Genomic DNA, 24679 nt, shown 5'->3' on the forward strand with positions numbered 1-24679 from the left:
AATTGAAGACGTAAAGTGTTGGCATAGCATTAAAGCATTTCTCTCAAACATGAACATTTACTTCTGTCTCACAAAAATAAAATAACATTTGTCTTAATGGAAACTGTCTAATTTCGAAACCATACATGAAATACTTATTTTCCAGTATGATACTTTATAAATCTATAAATACAAATATTGTTCGACTATTGTAACAACTTTATGTACTTTATATGTGTTTTCTGACCTTTGATACTGACTGAAGGTTCTGCTTGGTGTTTTACTACATAATGTCATTTCAAATATGGCTGTTAGTATTGAGTATAAAAAAAACATTACCAAATGCATATAGAGATGCAGAAGAAACTGTTTTGCTAGTACCAAGTTTGTATCTGCCTTCCTGATATGATATTAACCAGAGTTTGCAAACTGAGACAAAGGAGGAAATAGGAAGAGGAAGAGAAGAGCTAAGGGGAAAAGGAAAAAAAGAAAAGGGAAGAGAAGAGAAAAAGCAAGGAGGAAAAGAAGGGAAGAGGAAATAGAAAAAGAAAGAAGAGGATGGAGAAAAAGAGAAAAAGAGTCGGAAGGGCAAAGGAAGTGAATAGGAAGAGGAAAAGGGAGGATGAAAAGGGAAGAAAACAAGAAGTGATAGAGGCAGGAGAAAAAGAGAAAGATAAATAAATAAGTGGAAACAGAAAAGGAAGGAGGAAGGGGAAAATTAAGAGAAAAGACAAGAGGAAAAGGGGTAGAAGAGAACAAGAAGAGAGTAATTGGAATGGGAAGGTGAAAATAAAGAGAACAGGAAAGGAAGGGGAAGAGAAAAGCAAGTGGATAAAGAGGTGGGAGAAGAAACAGGCAGGGAGGATGAGGGGGAAAGGAAGAGAAGAGGATGATAGAAAGGGAAGAGGGAAAGATGAGTGAAAAGAGAACAAGAAAGGGGAGAGGAAGGGGAAAGGAAAGAGAAAGAGTAGAGGAAAAGAGGAAATAGGGTAGGAAGGGGGAAAGGGAAAAAGAAAAGAAGAGAAAGAGACCATAGGAAAGGGAAGAGAAAGATAAGAAGAAATAGGGATGGAAAGAGGAAGGGGAAAGGAAGAGAAAAGGAAGAGACACAAGCAAGAGGGAAATGGAGCAGGGGAAAAGGAGAGTGAAAAGAGAACAAGAAGGGGGACAGGAAGGGGGTGGAGGAAGGGGAAGGGATGAGAAAGATAAGAGGAAAACATAAGAGGAAGTAGGGAAGAAAGAAAATAATAAAGGAAGATAAAGTGGAAGAAGAGACAAGACAGGAAAAGGAAAAGGAAATAGTAAGATGTAAAGGGAAAAGGCAGGAGGAGGGGGAAAAGGAAGAGAAAAGGAAGAGGGAAAGGGAGGAGGACAACCGGAGGGAAAAGAAGAGATCAAATGGAGGGAGAGAAAAGGAAGAAGGAAGGGGAAAAGGGGAGAGTAAATTAAGGGGAGAAAAAGAAGTCAAGTGAAGAGAAAGATGAAGTAGGAAAAGGGCTAGAAGGAAGAGAAGGCATTGGAACAATGGACTGAGTAGGATGGAACATTGTCCATCTGAAGGAGGATTTGTCATTTCCTCTTTGCTGTATCCTATCAGTCTTCTACTCCATCACTGTCAGGGGATCTTCCAGTTTCAGCTTTACTGCTGTTCTGTCACAATGGCCACGAGCCGGCAACTCACCATCTCTTCCATTCACCACAAAGACACCTGGGAAAGATTGTTGCCCTCAAGCCTCGTTCCATTCACCAGAGGACAAAATGTGATGATATACCAATACAGAGGGGTTAACTTGGCAGAACAAACAAACAGGTTGAACGTGGAAGTACACAGAAGTGATTTTACAAGGGTTTGGAGGTCAGAGTGGATCAAGTTGTGGTGGAAACAATGATTCCAGTCAGCTTTTGTATATTTTTTGTGTGTCTTTGGGGAAAGTGTATGTCATGTTGATTTTCAGTACCCAAAGTTTTTTAACACTTGGTGTGAGTGAAGAGCATGCTAAGAGGAGGTCGGTTTGGTGTAATCATCCACTCCAGTGATAGTGGCCTTGCAGAAGAAGCAGTCCTTGTTATTCATCAAGTGTTGATTGATACAGGCCCTGAAATAAAAGACAGGGAGGAGATCAGTCTGTCAGTGACATTTAATCATTTCAAGAGTGCTGAGTCATGTCACAGCTGTCAGTTATTTGTGGTACGTTTTGCTGGGATGATGCACCTAAAGTGAACTGAAATCAATAATGTAATAAACCGCTAACAAAAAGTATGGATGTGAGAATGTGATCCTGAGCATTTTGTTTTGATTTATAAGATTAAACCCAACAGATTAAGGGTATGAATTAATTCAGTCTTTATTTGAAAAGGCTTGAATGTAACAGTCATTTTAGGACAGATACATATGAGTGGGCGGTATGAACAAAATCTTTCATCAAGGTATCGCAGTAATTTTAGGTCAATTTTAGGTCAATTTTAGGTCAGGGTAACAGCATATATCACTATAGTTATTTTTCCTGGAATGTTTTAAATACCAATCCCTCTTTTTGGATAATTGAGTGAATTAAATACTTTACAAATTGCATTATTTTTATTTGGAACTTCATGAACGCATGAACTAAAAAATCAAATTAATAACTACAATATACGATAAGCCTGGCATCCTTACAAAAACAGTTTCACATTATGTGACTCTTGAGTTACAAACAAAAACTCAACAGTGTTAACGTTTGGTTACGTATGTAACCTCCGTTCCCCGAGGGAGGGAACGACACGTTGTGTTGGAGAAGCGACACTAGTGGTCTCTCTTGAGCGCCGATATTCACCTCTGACCTATTGAAAAGGGCCAATGAGAGTTGGCAGTCAGTATTTGCATACCCCGCCCCGCATACGGGTATTTAAGCGGGGCAAATACGGAAGTTTAGTCAGGATTTTTCTGAGGAGCCGGAATGGTCCGGCCACAACAGTGGCTCGGTTCAGTGACATGGCGGAGGAAAGACACAACGTGTCGTTCCCTCCCTCGGGGAACGGAGGTTACATACATAACCAAACGTTCCCCTTCTGTCGCTCTCTCCACGTTGTGTCGGAGAAGCGACACTAGGGGACCCATTCCAATCTTGCCATGCCCTGAACCGTGTACGTGAACCGCCGATACAGAGGCGGGCAGGGATTTCATCCAGTGCCGCGCATCGTCTGTACCTGGCTGCACGTACCCTTCCCCAATGCCCCATAAGAACATCGGAATCCTTCTAGTTACCCTGGGAGGGGAACAAGGCGATGTTTGCCAACATGGGAACGGGCCAGCCAGGCTGGGCCTCTTTTCTCTCTATGTTTCTCGCATAGAGCAATCACGGCCGGGGCCCTTACACGCATATAGGGAAGGGGGTCTTACCCAGACCCTGCGGAGACCACATCTGCCATTTTTCTTGGGGAGGAAAAGTGGTAGACACGTCACACTGCCGTCTTACGGCTCGTGTGGAAAGTATGGTGCAGTGGTAGATCCAGCCTCGAAAGGGGGAAGTTGCTACAGCATGGCGACCGGGGCAGCTGTAACTGCCTAAGGGAGACACGGGGGTCTGCTCGTAAGGAGACAGAACCGTGGAATTACACACAGGGGGAGTCCGAGCAGGAGGCCTTACATGTGGAGCACCTATACCAGTACAGGGTAGCCATCAGGGTACCCGCAGTGGCTTGGGTCGGCGAGTTCCTCCACTGAACCGCGGACCCGGAGTGGGGCGCCCTGGGAAGAAGGTGCACTACTTTACCTTGACGTCAGGAAAAGGGCGCTGGGCGCAAGCGATCCACCCGGCCGGTCGGTCTACGTGTTACCGAGTTTTACGGGCTCGGACCTGACAAAACACGAGACGCAACCGACTCAACGCGGAGGTTGTAAAACCTCGCGAAGGTGTTGGGTGTTGCCCAACCCATGGCTCTACAGATGTCTGCTAGGGAGGTGCCCTTGGCCAGTGCCCACGAGGACGCAACACCCCTTGTTGAGTGAGCTCAGACCCGCAAGGGTAGGGGCACGGCCTGGGTGTGATAAGCCAGTGTGATGGTGTCGACAACCCAGTGGGCGAGCCTCTGTTTGGAGACGGCATTCCCTTTCTGCCGTCCCCCAAAGCAGACAAAGAGCTGCTCAGAGCGTCTGGTGCTCTGTGTGCGGTCCAGGTAAATGTGCAGGGCGCGCACTGGACATAGCAACGAAAGGGCTGGGTCTGCCTCCTCCCGGGGCAGCGCTTGCAGGTTCACTACCTGATCTCGGAAGGGTGTGGTAGGAACCTTGGGCACATAGCCCGGTCGCGGTCTTAGGATCACAGACGTATCTGCCGGACCAAACTCCAGGCAAGTGTCGCTGACAGAGAACGCTTGCAGGTCCCCGACCCTCTTGATAGAGGTGAGCGCGATCAGCAGGGCCGTCTTAAGAGAGAGGGCCCTGAGTCCAATTGATTCAAGCGGCTCGAAGGGAGGTCTCTGGAGTCCTGCCAAGACTACCGAGAAATCCCAGGAGGGAACTAGGCCTGGCCGGGAGGGATTCAACCTCCGGGCGCCTCTCAGGAACCTGAGGATCAGGTCGTGCTTACCCAAATACTTGCCGTCTACAGGATCGTGGTGGGCGGCAATGGCGGCAACATACACCTTGAGAGTGGACAGGGTTCACTACCAACCAGGATCACCTGTAGGAACAGGAGCACTGACTTGATCGCGCATCTCTGCGGGTCTTCTGTTCGGGAAGAACACCAATCTGCGAACAAGCGCCACTTTAGGGCGTAAAGGTGCCTGGTAGAGGGGGCTCTGGCTTGGTTTGATTGTATTCACAACGGTCGCCGGTAAGCCGGCTAGCTCTTCCGCATCCCGTCCAGGGACCAGACCCAGAGGTCTGGGCGCGGGTGCCAGAGCGTGCCCCGTCCCTGAGAGAGGAGGTCCTTTCTCAGGGGAATTCGCCAGGGAGGAGCTGTCGCGAGAAGTCTGAGTTCCGAGAACCAAGTCCAAGTGGGCCAGTAGGGGGCCACTAACGTGACTTGCTCCTCGTCCTCCCTGACCTTGCACAGCACCGGTGCAAGAAGGCTCACTGGGGAAAATGCGTACTTGCGCAGCCCCGAGGGCCAGCTGTGTGCCAGCGCATCTGTCCCGAGGGGAGCCTCTGTTAGGGCGTACCAGAGCGGGCAGTGGGAGGTTTCCTGGGAGGCAAACAGCTCTATCTGGGCCTTGCCAAACCGTTCCCAAATCAGCTGGACCGACTGGGGGTGAAGCCTCCACTCCCCGCCGGGCAGGCGTTGTTGTGATAGCGCGTCCGCTACGACGTTGAGCTTGCCGGGGATGTGAGTGGCACGCAGCGACTTGAGGTGCTGCTGGCTCCATAGGAGGAGACGGCGGGCGAGTTGTGACATGTGGCGGGAGCGTACGCTGCCTCGGCAATTTATGTACGCCATCACCGTGGTGCTGTCCGATCTCACGAGGACATGCTTGTCCCGACTAACGGGAGGAACTTCCTGAGAGCAAGAAGGACGGTCAGCAACTCCAGGCAATTGATGTGCCAACGCAGCGGGGCCCTTTTCCAACGGCCCGCTGCTGCGTGCCCGCTGCACACGGCACCCCACCCGGACCGGGAGGCGTCGGTTGTGACCAGAACGCATCGGGACACCTGCTGCAGGGGCACTCCTGCCCGTAAAAAGCAGAGGTCTGTCCAGGGTCGGGGTGTTTTGAGGCAGGCGGGGGTGATCCTTACCCGATGCGTGCCGTGGTGCCATGCTTGTCTCGGGACTCGAGTCTGGAGCCAGTGCTGGAGTGGTCTCATATGCATCAACCCCAGCGGCGCGACCGCCGCAGAGGACGCCATATGCCCCAGGAGCCTCTGGAAAATTTTTAGAGGGACCACTGTGCCTGGCTTGAAGGAAGCGAGGCAGTCCAGCACCGACTGAGCACGCTCACTCGTGAGACGTGCTGTCATTGAGACTGAGTCTAACTCCAACCCGAGAAAAGAGATGCTCTGAACCGGAGTGAGCTTGCTCTTTTCCCAGTTGACCTGAAGCCCCAAGCGGCTGAGGTGCCGGAGCACCTGGTCTCTGTGGATGCCGGCTACTCTTAGCGGGGCAAGGGCCGTTCGTCCGTTCATGCGACCTTCGTGAAGACGCGAGGGGACAGAGACAGGCCGAAGGGGAGGACTTTGTACTGAAACGCCTGGCCGTCGAACGCGAACCGTAAGAAGGGTCGGTGTCGTGGCAGAATTGAGACGTGGAAGTACGCGTCCTTCAGGTCTACCGCTGCGAACCAATCTAGATGCTGAACGCCAGCCAGAATATTTCTCTGTGTGAGCATTTTGAACGGGAGTTTTAACAAGGCCCGATTGAAAACTCCCAGGTCCAGGATTGGTCATAAGCCGCCGCCTTTCTTGGGTACAATGAAGTAAGGGCTGTAGAAACCCTTCCTCATTTCAGTTGGAGGGACGGGCTCTACCGCGCCCTTGGCTAAGAGGGTAGCAATTTCCGTGCGCAGGGAACTGGCATGCTCGCAGTGTACTGCGGAAAAGCGGACGCCCCTGAAGGGGGGGCGGGAGCCGGGCAAACTGAATTGCGTAACCAAGTCGAATGGTCCGGTGCAGCCAGCGTGATGCGTTGGGAAGCGAAAGCCACGCTTCCCAGCTCTGCGCTAGGGGCACCAAAGGGACGAGTATTTTGGACGTACCCGGCGGGGCCTCGCAGCGGGGCGGAACAGGTAGTGCAGCGTCGGGCGGCTTCGTTGCGGCCTGAGGCTGAGGTGCTGAGAATAGACTCAAAGCACTTACCTTGCTCCACGCACCCGGCAGGGTGCGGGTTCGTGACTGAGGAGGAGGTCTGATGCTGGCGTCCTCTGGACTCGTCTGAACCGGCCGGCCGGGGGACAGTCGTGGGCAGGCGGAAGGCGGGATCGCTGCGTCCGGTGTACCAGGACTGTCGTAATCTGAAAGCAGATTGCCGTGAGAACGGCATTTGCGGGCCAGGTGACCCAGAGGCAAAGTAAATAGCTCTTTTATTGAGAATGTGGGTACCGCAGCCCCCGTCAGGGGGTGTGGCAAATGAAAAAACAAAGGATTCTCCACCCGGCCCTCCACCGGGGGACGGAGCGGTCTTACCACCTCTGGAGCTAACGTCTTCGGCTCTGGGTCGACTGTCTCAGGAACGCTTGGGAGCCTTCCGGGTCCTAGAGGGGGTTCGTCAGACAGGAGGCGTGCGCCGCCTGCGGGGTGCTCGATGCTGGGGCTGAGAGCTGAGCCCGGGTTGAGGCGGAGCAGGAGCTGGTGTCTTCGCAGGGGGACGCCCTCGGCGGGCAGACGGGGCTGGGCTCGTAGCGGCAGGTCTGCGGCGGGGCATGAAGTGAGAGATGGCCTCCGTCTGCTTCTTCACCGCGGAGAACTGTTGGGCGAAGTCCTCGACGGTGTCGCCGAAGAGGCCAATCTGAGAGACAGGTGCGTCCAGGAAGCGGTTCTTGTCGGCCTCACGCATCTCGACCAGATTGAGCCAAAGATAGCGTTCCTGGACCACTAGGGTGGCCATCGCCTGTCCGAGTACCTGCGCTGTGGCCTTCGTCGCTCTCAGGGCGAGGTCGGTTGCTGAGCGCAGTTCCTACAGCACATCAGGATCAGGTCCACCCCCGTGCATGTTTCTGAGTGCTTTGGCCTGGTGGACTTGCAGGAGGGCCATCGCATGCAGGGCGGAGGCAGCGCGTCCAGCCGCACTGTAGGCCTTCGCGTTGAGCGAGGATGTTGTCCTACAGGGCTTGGATGGGAGTACGGGGCGGCCACGCCAGGAGGTAGGGCTACTGGGGCATAGATGGTACGCAACTGCCCTATCGACCTGGGGAATCGCCCTGTATCGGTGGCGCTCTCCGCTGTCGAGGGTGGTGAGAGTGGAGCGGGTGGCACCTAGACGGGCGGAGAGCGGGGCTCTCCACGTAGATGTCAGCTCGTCATGCACCTCTGGGAAAAACGGAACCGGGGGGATGCGAGGCTGCGAACGGCGCACTGTCCCCAGGAACCAGTCATCCAACCGTGAAGGCTGTGGGGAGGATGGAGGGTTCCGGGAAAGCATGTCAGACATCTGAGCATCGGCCTCAGCCTGGGCCTGCTGGCCCGAAGGCGGCAGTCCAGGGGAGTCCTCGGCATCAGACATCACACTCTCCGATGCAGCGGCGAGCTCATCTGCTTCGGGCTTGGTAGGATAGACAGCCGGGCCGTGAGGCGAGCCGCTATCGCCGCGAGCGTAGACGGGGACCAGCGAGCGTGTCGGGGAACGGGAGGTTCGCGGGGGCTACCCGGCGAACTGCACCCGCTGCCGCCTCAAATCGCCTCCAGCGCCAACCACATCATCCTCAATCCCGTGGGAAGAAGGAGCAATGCGGGTGCAGTTGGGGTGGCTTGCTTTCTGTTGAAAGCAAGCCGCGATCGCTAACGTGGTCATGTCATGTTCTCGCAGTGAGAACATGAGCCATCCACAAACGCCGCCTGGTGTGATCGCGGCCCAAACACACGAGACAGCCTGTGGCCGCCTGAAGCGGAGAGCACTCTACCGCATCCAGGAACAACACAGGGGCGGAAGGGCATCTTGAAAAGACGCCGCCCTGAAAAGGACGCTCAACGCCGCTGTGTTTTGCTCTTTTAGAGAAATTACTCTTTTAATAGGAATTTACTCTTTTAATACACAGTGTGTGTGTGTTTCTGCGCTGTCGAAGCGCTCAGGGGCAACAATGCATGCCGTGCAATGTGAAGGAGAAAGCCGCTGTTGTGCGCCGTCAAGATCCAACAGCATGCAGATCGTCAGAGGAAACAGGAACCTTTAAAGTGGTGTGTAACTCGCAGCAAACTGCAGACAGACCATCAGCTCCGAAGAAATTTTCTGACTAAACTTCCGTATTTGCCCCGCTTAAATACCCGTATGCGGGCCGGGGTATGCAAATACTGACTGCCAACTCTCATTGGCCCTTTTCAATAGGTCAGAGGTGAATATCGGCGCTCAAGAGAGATCCCTAGTGTCGCTTCTCCGACACAATGTGGAGAGAGCGACAGAAGGGGAAACTTATATTATAAAATGGGAAGTCGTGACTCTAAATTCTGATTTGATGAGCTCCAGTTGAAGCTGCCATACAATGTTTACAGTCATACCGTCCAGCCTGACAGATACAGTGTCATTTCTTCCACTGATCTTACAGTTTTTCAACATAAATAGTACAAAACTTAAAATGTTTAAACTTGAGTGGTGATAAAATCACGGATTAACGTAAAGTCAGAAGTTTACATACACTTAGGTTGAAGTATTTCAAACTTATTTTTAAACCACTCCACAGATTTAATATTAGCAAACGAAAGTTTTGACAAGTTTTGAAAGTTCTACTTTGTGCATGACATGAGTCATTTTCCAACAATTATTTACAGACAGATTGTTTCACTTTTAATTGACTATATCACAATTCCAGTGGGTCAGAAGTTTACATACACTAAGATAACTGTGCCTTTAAACAGCTTGGAAAATTACAGAAAATGATGTCAAGCCTTTAGATAGGAGGTGCACTGATTTGGAGGTGTACCTGTGGATGTATTTTAAGTACTAGCTTCAAACTCGGTAACTCTTTGCTTGACAGCAATTTCCAAATGCCTGAAGGTACCACATTCATCTGTACAAACAATAGTACGCAAGTACAAACACCATGGGACCACGCAGCCATCATACTGCTCAGGAAAGAGACTCCTTGAGATTAATGTTGTTTAGTGCGAAAAGTGCAAATCACTCACAGAACAACAGCAAGGAACCTTGTGAAGATGCTGGAAGAAACAGGTAGACAAGTATCTATATCAACAGTAAAACAAGTCCTATATCAACAATGCTCCAAAACTGTCATAAAAAAGCCAGACTACAGTTTGCAAGTGCACATGGGGACAAATATCGTACTTTTTGGAGAAATGTCGTCCGGTCTAATGAAACAAAAATGTAACTTTTTGGCCATAATGACGTTCATTATGTTTAGAGGAAAACGGGTGAGGCTTGCAAGCCAAAGAACACCATTCAAACCGTGAAGCATGGGGGTGGCAGCATCATGCTTTTCTGCAGGAGAGACTGGTGCACTTCACAAAAAAGATGGTATCATGAGGAAGGAAAATTATATGGCTATATTGAAGCAACCTTTCAAGACATCAGTCTGGAAGTTAAAGCTCTGTCGCAAATGGGTCTTGACACCAAGCATACCTCCAAAGTTGTGGCAAAATGGCTTGAGGACAACAAAGTCAAGGTACTGGAGTGGCCATCACAAAGCCCTGACCTCAATCGAATAGAACATTTGTGGGCAGAACTGTGTGTGAGCAAGGAGGCTTACAAACCTGATTCAGTTACACCAGTTCTGTCTGGAGGAATGTGCCAAAATTCCAGCAACTTATTGTGAGAAGCTTGTGGAAGGTTACCCAAAATATTTGACCCAAGTTAAACAATTTAAAGACAATGCTACCAAATAATAACCAATTGTATGTAAACTTCTGCCCCACTGGGAATGTGATGAAACAAATAAAAACTGAAATAAATCATTCTCACTATTATTCTGACATTTCACTTTCTTCAAATAAAGTAGTGATCCTAATTGACCTAAAACAAGGAAAGTTTTCTATGATTAAATGTCAGGAGTTTAAAGGTATTTGGATAATGTGTATGTAAACTTCTGACTTAAACTGTAAATACAATTAAATCTGGTACGTAGACCATGCCACAACATCCCATTACACAAACTGTGCATAGTGCTGAAACCACAACATTATCAGTGGAACCATCACAATAACACAAACAGGATCTCACCAGGTAGTATATAATATATACTATAGGTATATACTATATATACTATAAGTAATGGCCATAGAAGCATTTAAATGCATGCTGTTAATCTCCTAAATGGAATGAATATAAGAATGGCACTGTTGACAGGATATTGGCAGCAGTTTGTTGAACTCACTTGCAGGATTTGTGGGAGCAGGGCTTGAAGATGGCCGATATGGAGTGTGCATAGCAGATTGGGCAGAGATCATCCTCACTGGGTAGCTGTGGAGGAGAAAGATTAAGATTTAAACCATAGAGCGTTAAAAGAACAAATGGTACCATTAAATAATAGACTGTAACAACAGCCATAAGACTGACCAGCTCTCAAAATGCTCAAGCTGAAGCAAATTATTAATGAATGGGATGTCCAATTTTGGTTCATAAAATTGCAATTTTCAATACTGGGCAAATACTTATTAGAATAAATGTAAGGTTCTGTAGATTTGATTGGTCACAATACTGAAAAGTAGATTGGGGGAATTCAAGAATGAATAGTGCCCGGTAAAAGCAGTGTTTATTTACATGTGCTGTCTGCGCTGGTTTAAGCCCAAAGTATTCTTCTGTCAGACGCAAATGCTAGGCGTCTAGGCGAGTGTTTGGGTACTGAATGCGTGCCGCACGATTTTCACATCAAATTGGCGCAGTATCCAAATTGATGTGGTATTTTCAGGGCATTGTGGAAACTAAATGTGTAAAGTTTTGAGTAACTGCCTTACTTCATGCTTAGCTTCTTCGCCAACAACTTTGATAAAGTGTTTCTGGAGAACAGTGTTGAAAAACAAAAATCTTATTCCTCAGGTTTTTGAGGCTTGGTCTAAAGATGGTCTGTTCCAAATTTGGGAAAGATTTGACAATCTTTGTATAAGTAGCTTAAAACGGTATGAATATACAATCAAAATAGTGGAAAGGTGTACGTTTAACCAAGAACAGTTTATATTCCCAGTACTCTATAAGCATTGAGAAAGATTTAGAGACACGCAGCTTAAGTTTAGGCCAAATTATTCCAAATGTATTGTCATATTTGTCCATTTTCATTTCATTTTTAAGCAGTAGGCTAAGTGACGTTGTCACCAAATTGCTCCTACACACTAAAGGCATGATGGCAATGATAGCGATATGACATCACTTCCTGTTGGTCAAAGTTTCAAAGATGATCAAGAAACTACATTAGCTAGATAAGCCAGCTAACCTGCTTAAAACGTCTGAATGAATGAATGAATCAGTAACTGAATGCCAATTTGCATACTACTGTATTTATCTCATATATTGAGTCAAATTAATATTAAGGTATACCAAAGCATATTTTTTTCCAAATCTGAACTGAATGGATTCAAAGAATGCATTAGTATGCTTTTTAGACTAATCACCTATAATCTACTCAAGAGTGCTACGGAATGGTATGGAGTCATGTCATGTAGTATCAAGGCTCAAGTGGATAGTTCACTCAAAAATGAAAATTCTGTCATCATTCACTTTCATCTTGTACCCAGGGCTTAATTATTGCAGGAACAAGCTTGATCCGGCAGCTCTGAAATTGGATCTGCAACCTATTTTAGTGGATTCCCAACCTCACATGCTTCAGAAATAAATTTTTGCCATGACCTGTCAAATACACAAATATACGTGCTTTCGCCAGTGACGCATGTACTTATTGTAATTAGCAGGAAGGATGTAGACACTGAAGACCCCAGAGCTTTATCCTTGACCCCTCGTGACAGCCTCATGAAGCTGAAATAATATGCATGTGTCTCATTAATACTGTATGTAAACCTTATCACTACACAGTCGAGTAAGACAAGCCCGAGTACATGTTAACTGCATTTAAATGAATGTCCTGGACATATTATTTAATGAACAAACAAATAATAAGACAAATGACCAGCTGTATAGATACTAAAAAATGCTTGGTATATCACTGATTAAGGGTATCATATTTCCATGACTTTTCCATGGCTGAATTCATGTTGGTTGTGAATTATGATAAGGAGTTTTAACAATAATTTCTATGAAATGAATGTCAGGTATCAATCAACGGAATTAAAAGATAAAAATAATAATATGTAATTTTAGTATAAAAAGAGAACCACAGCCCTTTATAACAATGGCCTATGAGCAAACATTATTCAGATGTTTTATAACAGAGGACAACTAGAAAAAAATGATATTTCACAGAAAATGTATAAACGTTATGAAAACATTCATAGGAAATTAAGTCTGAATCAGGGGTTTTCTTCTCAAAGTTCAATGATACATAACGTATTTGAAAAATTCAAGCAATGGACACCCTAGATTTTTACCTACTCAAATGTGCAAACCACGATGCTAGGGTGTTCTGGGTGGTTGCTAGGTGGCTGGCCCTAGAGCTCCCCCCAAGTACTTCCTTCAATTTAAGTCTATTTTTACTGTCCGTACTGTCCGAGAGTTTCAATCGAGAAGTAAAAGCATATATTTCCTCAACAAGCCGAATGATTTGAGATGTGATCCATGACCGAGTTACATGCCAAAGCATAATACTTAGGTTAAGAGTTTGTTCCAATCTCTAAACCCAAGTATGGGCAAAAATGATAGTAATGCTTGCCTTTGCAAATGAAAAAATTACAAAAATCAAAGAAAGAAAAGAGAACACTGACAAATAGCAACATTGGCAACCAATGGAGTGAGTTTGGGATGGGAATACCTGATTTGTCCAACCAATGGAAAACAGGGGGAAGGTTTGTGAAAAGAATAATAAAATAATAATTTGAAAGTAATAATTTGTTTTGCAAGTATATTTAGTGACGCTAGAGCAACAACAAATAGGTTAATACTCGACCCAAAAACCTAAGAATCCTGCGGTCAGTCGGTCTCATCGATCTACCAAGGGGCTGAATTCCAGAAGCCATGACATGACACCAAACGGGGTATGACTTTTCTTTATCCCCGAGTCACACGAGACTCCTGTAATCTAGACCCATCATCAGGCTTTACTCAGCTACAGTACTGGCTTCAAGTGTTAATTGAGTTCTCAGTCCTCATTTCATGGCCACTGGAGATGGAATCTACAGTGACAGAAGAGCAACCAAATCCCCACCAACCAGCCTGGGTTCACACATCCGCCACAATCCTCTAATCTATACGCCACAGCCAACAAGGTACCTCATTCCCATGAATTCCTGATTGAAGTGTTGGGGACATGTTTACACCTGGTACTGAGATGCAATCACAAGTGGTCAGGTGAGACACATTGCCCTTTTCACTGGTCAATCAGATTTTCCTTTACACTGGTCACTCAGTGTTCAGATTTCGAGGGAAGGGTCTATGATTTCATGACTGTACAAATCAATCACTTCATCAAGGTGTTATTGCTTTATGATAAAGAGCAAAATCAGTCAAAAAATAAAGTGTGAAAAAAAATGCATGCATCTAAGCGCAAATGTGCCATTCCACGCAGAATTCCCCATCGTTTCAGTTGAGCTTGTATTAACCGAGCTTCTCACATTTGTGCCACTTCATGTTGATTTTAGGCACATTAAAGAAGTTCAGTGAAGCCTGTATGTAACCATCAAAGTTTAAAACTCTTGTTTCAGCCCAGTGTTTGATTGACTGGTGAGTGGGCGGTGCTTTTCTGCTGTCCGGGACGCATCAGAACAGATTAGCATCTACACTACAAAAGTGACGTGGCCACATGCCACTACATTTTTAATGCAGTTTGAGACTGATCTGTCACTAAATATTTTGTACCACATTTATACCTGCTTATAGACCTGTATATTTACATTCAGATCACCTGAAACGCACCTTAAAGGAATAGTTCACCCAAAATTCCATCCCAAATATGTATGACTTTCTATCTTCTGCTAAGATTTTTAGAAGAATATTTCAGCTCTGTAGGTCCTCACAGTACAAGTGAAAGGTGGCCAGAACTCTGAAGGTCCAAATATCACACAAAGCCATCATAAAAGTAATTAATATGACACCAGTGATCCAGTTGGTTTTGGGTGAGAACAATTTCTACTGTACATCTTGCCATTGCAGTCTCTAGGCACAATCGTGATTTCAAGCTTGATTACACTTCCTAGTGATTGAGGAAGAGTGCTAGATGGTGCTATAGGAAGTGTATTCAAGCTTGAAATCACAATCGCCAATGAGATTGATGTCAAAATTTATCGTGAAAAAGGAATACAATTTTGGTCTGTTCTCACCAAAAAATGACTGGATTACTTAATTGATTAAACCACTGGATTTGTATGGATTACTTTTATGATGCCTTAATGTGATATTTGGACCTTCAGAGTTCTGGCCACCATTCACTTGTACTGTGAGGACCTACAGAGCTGAAATATATGCCGCTAATACTAAATTTCAATACTCAAAACTTTAACTCGCAATTCATTGAGGCTTCCACAATGATTGCCTGTTGTAGACGGACAGTTATTGACACTATCACACCTATACGAAATGAAGCCAAGCAGAGAGCACAGATGCCAAGTTATTGATATCCTTTTAACATGAATACTTTAACTGTCCAACCAAGCCAAACTGATTAAAAACAGAAAGTGGAGCATCAGCAAGTTTTAAAAGGGCTTTGTACTGTGGTAAGTGATTTCGGAGAACAAGCCATTGATTAATCCTCAGTTATGCAATTAGCAGGGCTATCGGTTTCTTTAACCGTATTCAGTGGGGTTATTTGACGTGAACTGGGCCTCGTGTATTTGTCTATGGTTGTCTCCAGCGTCCTTCCATTTTCAAAGTCAAACTTAGTTGCAGGGGGAATGATTGGGTTTCTGTTTGGTCTCTAAGCTGAGATAAAGGAAATACAAGCCCCTTTTAAAATCTCAATCATTTCCTACCGAGTCTGCCTATCCTGAGCTATTATCTTCAGATCCTGTGAGTAATGGGGGAAGATATCCACTATCCCGAGGTAATTTCCAGAGCAGTGACCTTGACTGCCCTGATTCACTCTGGTTCACAGGGGCCTGACAGCACACTTGTTACTTCACATATTTAATTTGGATATTGACCAGAATTAAAATTCTATTCGGTCAGCATGAACTAACACAAAAATCACTATACTCAAACTCGTGATTGTGGGAGTGAGGGGCCGTTAACGATGAACGCATACTTGCGTTTATAAACTAGACAACACAACAAATGGAACAGAATGCAGGTGTCTGGAGACACTTTTTAAAAAGTCAAACTTCTTTTAACTCGACATAGCATCTTAAATATGCTCCGCTCATGGCACGAGATGCTAAAAAAGCAGTAAGATGCATCACAACAGTCAAATACATCCACCTAGCCCATGTTTACATAGAAGAACAATTCAAAAACGTCACAGATGGATGCAAAAACACTTTGCGGTCCCAAAGGTCTCCAAGGTTGCATCGTGCCATTTATTATGGAATTTTGCACAGGTCAGGGGGCATGATCAATTGTGTGTTTTTTTTTACTTGTTAATTTTATATATGAATAATTGCACTAAATGATCATGTTAAAATGAAAGCTACGAAGCCTTCATATGGGCTGTTACCAAGAGAAATAACACACACAAAAAAAACAAGGGATGGTTCATTGACCCCCATTAAGTACTGAATAATCTCTTTCAATCACTGCTTTTGTCCCTTGTGTTGTTCTTGTCTTCATAACTGGCTGTCTAAAATATGTTTAATTTTTAGAAACCACAACAAGAAAAGCAAATCATGAAGCTGTCAGTTAAAACCTAATATGCCTTATTTATTTATTACAACCTTACCATCTGCTTTTTTGATCAATTCACTTCACTTTCTTTGCCAGCGGGGTTGCTCTTGGGAAGGTGGATGGAGTAAGTACCAGTAACAACCTTGAAGGTTACAGGCTGCCAGTGTAGATAAACATTCAATCTATAATAAGGTGTTATCTTGTAGGCTTGTAGACTGCCAGCAAAAAATTAAGAAATATTTTTATTTTCTTTTTTTTGACTCTCTTTGATGTAAAGTTGACAAAAATGTCATATTCAAATGTTTTCTATGTTTGAGTTGGAAATTGGCCAATGGTGCGAGTTTTAGGCGGATTCATTCCCTGTTTATCCAAACCAGGTGGTCAAGCTTTGGCTGGTTAGCTTTGGCAGGTACAGTAGATGCTTTAACTACACCATTATGTGGGCCAAAAGCCTGTTTCTCCATTGACTGATATTCAAAACATAATGCTTTGCACGGCCATGCAAGCAACATACAGTATAAATTGCAAAAACTCCATTATATTAAAGTAGACCGGAGCCCAATTTTGTTTAGCCTTTGCTTAAACGTGTGAAATGGGAAGAAGTTCTAATATAAAGTGATCAGTCATATGGTCACATTTATGGTTCAGGTGGTATAGAGCAGAAGTTAGGATCTGGAAGTAGATATCCCATTCATTTTCTCCATAAATTAATTGATTTATAAACCTTAAAACTTCAAAGACATACCTTAGGTTGTTAATAAGCTCAATAGTGTAAGCTTTTGTTAAAGCCATCAATCTGAACTATATCAACCTAATTAAAGTGGAATTCCTGGGACAGAACTACACTACCCTTGAATGTGCTAATTACATAATACTACTTGTATATTTGAATAGACTGGATGGACAGTTTGCAGTAAACTTTAAATATATTGTTTCTATACATGTAATCAACTTTTTTTTTAATGTTTTTAATTTGTTAATCATTTTCAATGCTTCATGGGATTACAGTTCAAGCCCTCAGAATAGTCGTTAATCGTGTACCTGATTTTTCAAATACTTATTGTTTTTTGCTTCAAATCAAAGTTTTTAATGTTGTGATTCACTTAGAGCTGGTTGGTTTGGTTCTTGGCTTAGAACAATTTTTTTTAAGTACTTTATTAAACCTCTATGGGGAAAAAATAAAAAATAATGGGAAAAGAAATTCAGAAACCAAGATGGATTAAAAAATACATGAGTGCCCATGAAGCAAAGGTGGCAGCTTCCAGATTGCATACTTCCAGGGCTGCAGGCATTGGGAATGAATGGGAATGCTAATGGATATTGCCCTCCAGGTATACTACACCTCCTTGGTTTGGAATATGGAAGACGGAGGGAGTGTTTGAAAAGTGTTTAAATATAACAGTATTTTTGCAATTATGTTTGGTGTCACTACTGGAACAGAAATGACACATTTCACCTTTAAAGATTTGTTTATTCTATTCATGTCAAAATGATTGTAAATACTGCCCACAGAGCTCAATTACTAAATGGAATTTAGAGTTATGAGCTGCAGAGATGTGATCGAATGAGCCATCAATCCAGTGCCGCAGGTCATATATCCCTCTCCAGTCAAAGCAAATGTGCTGATGAGGCACAAACCAAAGTACAGGACCATCCAGCCCTCTCTGGATGATTAGACATGTTGCCCTAAGACCTTATATGCAACGCTTGCTGGTCTCCATACGGAACACTGTTACATCCATCTAAATGAGACAATATAATTGGCATGTTGGGGAAGTCATTGGAAAATGTACTTCCCTATGTTCTTGTAAAGGCTGACAGAGTTGTCCAGATAGAGAGCTGGACAGGGAATCCAGACCATTTGAACTGAGGGGGCCAGTTGTGTTTTTAGGAGGGGAATTACTTTATAGATTGAATGTCCCATGTGCAAGTGTAAAAAACACATGAAACCTCAAATTTAGCCTTAAAGATCCAGACAAAATATGAACGTACACTACACACAAGCATTGATTGCATCTCTAAGAGGGGCAGAGCAGCAATTCGCCGTAATTTATAGGTTTGTTTACTGACGCTTTATATCACTACATCACATCATATTTCGGAAAGATTGCACGTTTAAGATTTAGGGCCGTAATAAAGAAGATGCATGCTAAAATGAAGACATTTCCAGACAAAAACTGCTGAATTATTCATATCCAAGCAGATTGTTGTTTGTACCTTTCATAATACCGGTGAGATGAAGAAATTGGTTGTTGAAACAAGGGGTTGTTCTAGTTACTTGGTTGGCGCGAAACCAGTGCTGTCAAAGTTAACGTTTTTTAACGCGTTCCTCTAAAAACCAAATGATTTGACATTTCATGACCGAATTCATAGTCATGAGTAACAGAAAAGTAACAAAAATTGTTTGGTCTTTTGGGTCACTTAGAAGCCAAGAAATGTCAATCTGAACTTCCTTGAACTTCCTGCCTTGAGAATTATGGAGAGGGGAGGCAGTACTTTGGCCGTGGGAGTGAAAATTGTAGCTTTTGTCAAAGCTAAAGTGCCCTGAAAACCAGCAGGTAATTACAATGGAGCTTTCCAGAGGAAAATTAGCTCAAGGTGCTGTCAAAAAACATAATCAGACCCTCTATTTTCCCCAAGAAAATGACTGTGTTTCTTGCAGGAATATCAAAGCTCACCAAAGTACCTTGTCCATTTAGGAATGTATTATATTGCCAGTGAATCACACCTACAGAGATTTGTCAAATGTGTGTTAGAGTGGAATCCCTAATGCCCAACTCAAAAATGTAACCATGGGACAGGCAAGCATGGTAACATTAGAACAAATACCAAGTATTAACTTGTTTTTTCAATGACAATTTGTAAAAATACTGAATGGCTAATCCAGTTAAAAGGCGGAAAATAAGAAATAAAACTAGGTTTTTACATTTCCTTAAGAAAATATGATTGGGGCTTGCATGTGGGGCTAGAAATGCAGTTGCTAGATGCAGATGGGATACCGTTCTAGAAGCAGCGGCACTGCAACAATGCTTTTGAATTAGCAGTTCAAAACATACAGTGCTACCAGTGTAGTCTGACTCCCAAATTAACATCTCTTTTGAGCCAGTTCTTCTGAATTCACAACACAAAACATGCAGTGCGACCAGTGTTGTCCGATTTCCATACAAATTATTCTTATAAGTCGGATCGTTCTAAAGGAACTAAAAGAATCATTAATGAATTCATTAAGGAACTAGAATCGTTAAATTCCTTGCGATTTCCCATCCATACTCCAGAAGGCATCCATCTTAGCCAGAGATCCATTATTACACATTCTTGCCATGTCAAATGTATAAGCACATCCATATTTGTGTCAAAACCAAACAGGGAAAAGAATATAGTTGAGAGGGGGTGTTCTATTTTTGTATTTTTAAGAAAGAGAAAAAAATAGCAAAATGGGGAACAAATGGTGCGAGGCTATCGATAAGTGCCGATGAGATGTTTGTTGACTTTGACAGAGGCAAGAGCTGCTCATGGCTGGAAAAATCTGGAAATAAGACACCACTTTAGGTAAACAAAAATGTGTTGAGGCACAACAGCACACACACACACACACACACACACAGATCAAATCATTATAGCAAGAATGACAGGCTGCACGCTTTGTAACCCAGGACGTCAGAGGCACGGTGCAATTGGCGTAAAAGTGTGTAATCAATGTCAGCGAGTGTATATACACACACACACACACACACACACACACACACACACACACACACACACACACAATAAGCTAGTGATAGTTCCTGTTCTGGTAAAGATGTGGTTAATGGAACATGAACCTGACAAGAAAAAATTTCCTAATTGACTTAAAAATCAAAAGATAGAAATAAGAAATTATATTTTGCATATAGAAAATAAAGCATCTTTTTAGGGATATTAAATGTATTTTTACATAGTGACATTATTTGCATGACCTTTATAACCCCCCCCCCCAACCCCATACCACAATGCAAAAAAAAACAATAAAAAATAAATACTCTGTCATTTTGAAATTCTCATTACCACAATCTTAAAAAAGTTGGTAATTCTAGGATTCTCATTACTGCAATGCTGAAGAAAGTCGGTCATTATCATAATTTAATTAGTGCAACAAAAAAAGTACGTCATTTTAATATTCTAATTGCCCCAATGCAAAAAAGTTGGTAATTATGAGATTCCCATTACCACAATCTGGAAAAAAGTTGGTCATTCTGATATTCTCATTACTGCAATGTGAAACAAATTTGGTCATTATGAAATTCTCATTACTGCAATCTGGGAAAAAAGTCAGTCATTAATGGATTCTCTTCTGAATAAAAAAAAGGTCTGTCATTTTGATATTCTCAATACCAGAATCTGGAAAAAAAAATTTGGTCATGATGAGATTCTCATTACTGTGATCTGAAAAAAAGTTGGTTATAAATGATATCGTCATTAACACAAAAATGTACAATTACTGCCAACCTTACTGCAAAAGTGTCATTCTTTTTTATATTCTCATTACCCCAATGCAAAAAAATTATAATACAAAAAGTCGGTCATTATGAGATTCTCATTACCACAGTCTGGAAAAAAGTAAGTAATTTAGATATTCTCATTACTGCAATGTAAAGGTCAGTCATAACCACAAAATTAACCATGGTTACTATATTACCACCATATTACTGTATTGACACCATTTGCATTAAAACTATGGTTTCTGCCAAAAAAATCATAGTTACAACAATCAATGCTGAGCCACGGGAACGAGTGCGATCGACAGACCCCGCCTCCATATCAAACACTTCTCGGCACTCCTCGACATTCACGTGACCAAATCTCAGTAGTGAAATCAACATTTATATTCATTTTTATCTAATATTTTAATTTGTATTAAAGGAAATTAGGAGTGGAAACAGGAAATCGGATAGGAAAAAGAGTGGGACAAAACACGGTTTGCACCGCTGTCACTAGGACAACAGTGCACATTTACACCCCGTGCCACTGCAGTGACATCTATTGGCTAGTTTGTTGTATATTTCTGTGGTTCCACCAGACCACTGGGGTGCAATCAGCTGCACTGTGTGGCAGATACTATTTACACCGCAAATAGAAACTCCGAAAAAATGTCATATTTAAAAACGTATATATGTTATATTTAAATAGTGAAGAATTTTTACATCATAGAAGTACTGCCTTGAAATACTTTCATTTGTGCTCATTTTAATAATAATAATAATAATAATAATAATAATTATTATATACCGTAATTTCCGGACTATAAGCCGTAACTTTTTTCCCACGCTTTGAACCTCATGGCTTATACAATGACGCGGCTAATATATGGATTTTTCCCGCTTTCAAATGTTATATATATATATATATATATATATATATATATATATATATATATATATATATATATATATTAAAAAAACATTCTGTGACGTGCTCAGTTTTTTTGCGGCGTGAAGCTTTCATTAGACCAATGAAATTGCCGAACGGGTTAAGGTCAAAACAACTTTTTTTGTTTACTGTTTAGATTAAATCGAGCGCGCTCAAACTTCCCAGTCATTTTGTCACCCTCACCATGACAAAGACATGGAGAAACGCATATGATGCTGCTTTCAAGTTGAAGGCGATTGATCTGGCTGTTGGAAAAGGAAATAGAACTGCTGCATGGGAGCTTGGTTTTAATGAGTCGATGATAAGACATTGGAAACAGCAGCGTGAGGAATTGACTCAGTGCAAAAATACAACTAAAGCTGAGGCTATTCAACTCCGTCACTGAAGGAGATGACTTCAGTGGTTTCAGTGCACAGGACGAGGAAGATAGTGACCAATGACTTTCTTGGTAGGCTACTGTTTACTGCAAATGTTTTATTACAAGCCGTGTGTGGCAGCGGGGGCGTGGTCAAGCGCCAGTCCGGGAGAGAAAAGCTGTAAGGGCGCTTATACCTGCGCTAAATTATGTCTAACACCGGTGTCTAATTTCAAGTGCCCTGCTTCACATGTCCTTCTTGGGAAAACTGTCACACGGGCACCAGTGTGACAGTTTTCAGCAGGGCACTTGACGTTGCAGGTAAGGCTTTTAATGGCCACAGCAATGTTTACAATCAATTTTAAAGTTACTCAATTCTTCTATGTGCCAACACTAGACTGACGTGTGTCACTCTCTCAGCTCTGTGGCTGCTGCCTTTTTATGCCGCTCTCCCCATGCTTACTGAAATTAGACACCGGTGTTAGACATAATTTAGCTCAGGTGTAAGCGCCCTTACCGCTTTTCTCTCCCGGAAGGGCGCTTGACCCCCGTTGCCACACCGTGTTTCGTTAAAGCCTGAGTAAAGTTCATTTGTTTCAATGTACCGGTAGGCACCTGCGGCTTATAGACAGGTGCGGCTTATTTATGTTCAAAATAATATTTTATTTAAAAATCAGTGGGTGCGGCTTATATTCGGGTGCGCTCAATAGTCCGGAAATTACGGTACAACAACATTGTAATACAGAAAACACTATGTTATGGTTATGAGAATCATCTTGAACACAATGGGAATAGTAAAAGTAAAACACTTGGACCCATTACGGTAATGAGAATTTGGGGTAAAATCTACTTAAGTATCCTGAAAATAATGTCTGTCTGTCTGTCTGTCTCTGTCTCTGTGTGTGTTTATTGATTTGGGGTAAATATGGCCAGAATATTTTCTTTAGGTTTTAACGCAATCACATCATGTATCACATTATAATTTATAAGACAAGATTAACAGTTTAAGCGTTTTTTGATTTACTTAAACCACACAACACAATAAACCAGTCTGATCAAGCATAGAAATAACTAAAGGTCACTAAAGGTCAAGAGCTGAAAATATATAATTATTGTCAAAATGAACTAAGGTTGATATACTGAGATACAATCAATTAAATTTCAATCAAGGGATAAATATATATGAGGAAGTAGGATCATAGCAGCAATGAACAGCAAAAATTGATAAATGATAACGCCAGACACACAGAGCACAATAACAATATGCATTAGCTTTATCATTCGAAGCCTTAAAGGGAACAGTAGCAATCATCTTTTTGTATTAAAGTTCTGGAAATATTGTTGCCAATAGGGATAAATAAGGTAACAACAGAAAATGTCCACAACTGAGAAAGATTAAATACAGTACATTAAAAAATTCTAATCTTGCAAAGCTCTGTCATTTCTATTAAAAATGCATTTGAGTGTTTGATCTGCCACCAGACAATATGGTGACTGCACTTATTGGAAATGATGTTGTCAGCGCCAGTTTAATTCATAAGACACATATAGGGTCGGAAGTAGCAGTTCAATTCCAAAGTCAATTGGAAAACGTTTTTGATTCGGAGCAAATGCAACCTGACATCTTCAATTGAGTGGAATGATGACTTTAGATTCACTGTGATGTCAAGGAAAGTTTACACTTCAGATTTCATTTACACATACAACACCTTGATAACATGCGCATCCTGTTTATGAACTTCAAGTGTGATTGTTTTCAAATGTTCTGTTGCTATACTGATTTAAAAATGTTGTTCAACATATTCTGAACTGAATAAATGGTGCATGCAAAGGCATCTCTATTAGTATTGCTCGTTCATTGGGTACAGTATTAATCTTCTGCACATTTCTCGTCCTGCTCTGTTGGTGCTACACAGGGATGGATTACCGACCGGGCCAAAGGTGCCAGTGCCCAGGGGCCCTTGACTACCAGGGGCCCTGGGCTTTAATGTTGCGCAATCCAGTTTGGCGATCCCCCGCTCGTAAACCCATCAACAATGAAATCCCCCCCCAACAATTTTTGGAGGGGGGCCCTTCGAGATAATTGGCCCTGGGGCCTTTGTAAGTCATAATCCGTCCCTGGTGCTACAGACATGAATAATACCTCAAATCTTGTGCTGAAACTTATTTAAAACATGATATGTCTAAATGTGAGCAAATTGTTGGTTTACCTGGGGCTCAAACTGCTGTATGATTGCTTCAGTAATTTGGCACAATTCTGTGATTTTAGCATCTTTCAGAGTATAATGACAGAAAGAGTGACACAAATTGCAACAGAAATGATCGTCGTCTGAAGAGATGGTTGAGAGAATGTTTTGAGATATCAGGAAAATGCTGCAGCTTTGAAAATATAGTGTCAGACACATCACAGTTCCAGTTCCAGGAATATCAAATAACAGGAGACAGTCTG

General features: G+C 43.2%; 1 protein-coding gene across 1 annotated transcript in view; it reads right to left on the bottom strand.

Annotated features, from left to right (window-relative positions):
- Positions 1–1424: 1424 nt before the first annotated feature.
- LOC127639360 (E3 ubiquitin-protein ligase RNF123-like) overlaps positions 1425–24679 on the bottom strand; it is a 176008-nt gene continuing 152753 nt past the window's right edge. Inside the window, exons 38-39 of the mRNA XM_052121316.1 lie at positions 10930–11015; positions 1425–2075 (exon numbers count right to left, since the gene is read on the bottom strand). Of these exons, the coding sequence (XP_051977276.1) occupies positions 1976–2075; positions 10930–11015 (186 nt within the window). The 3' untranslated portion in view covers positions 1425–1975. The remainder of the gene's footprint in view (positions 2076–10929; positions 11016–24679) is intronic.

This window comes from Xyrauchen texanus, chromosome 48 (assembly GCF_025860055.1).
Source record: "Xyrauchen texanus isolate HMW12.3.18 chromosome 48, RBS_HiC_50CHRs, whole genome shotgun sequence".
Taxonomy (NCBI): Eukaryota; Metazoa; Chordata; class Actinopteri; order Cypriniformes; family Catostomidae; genus Xyrauchen; species Xyrauchen texanus.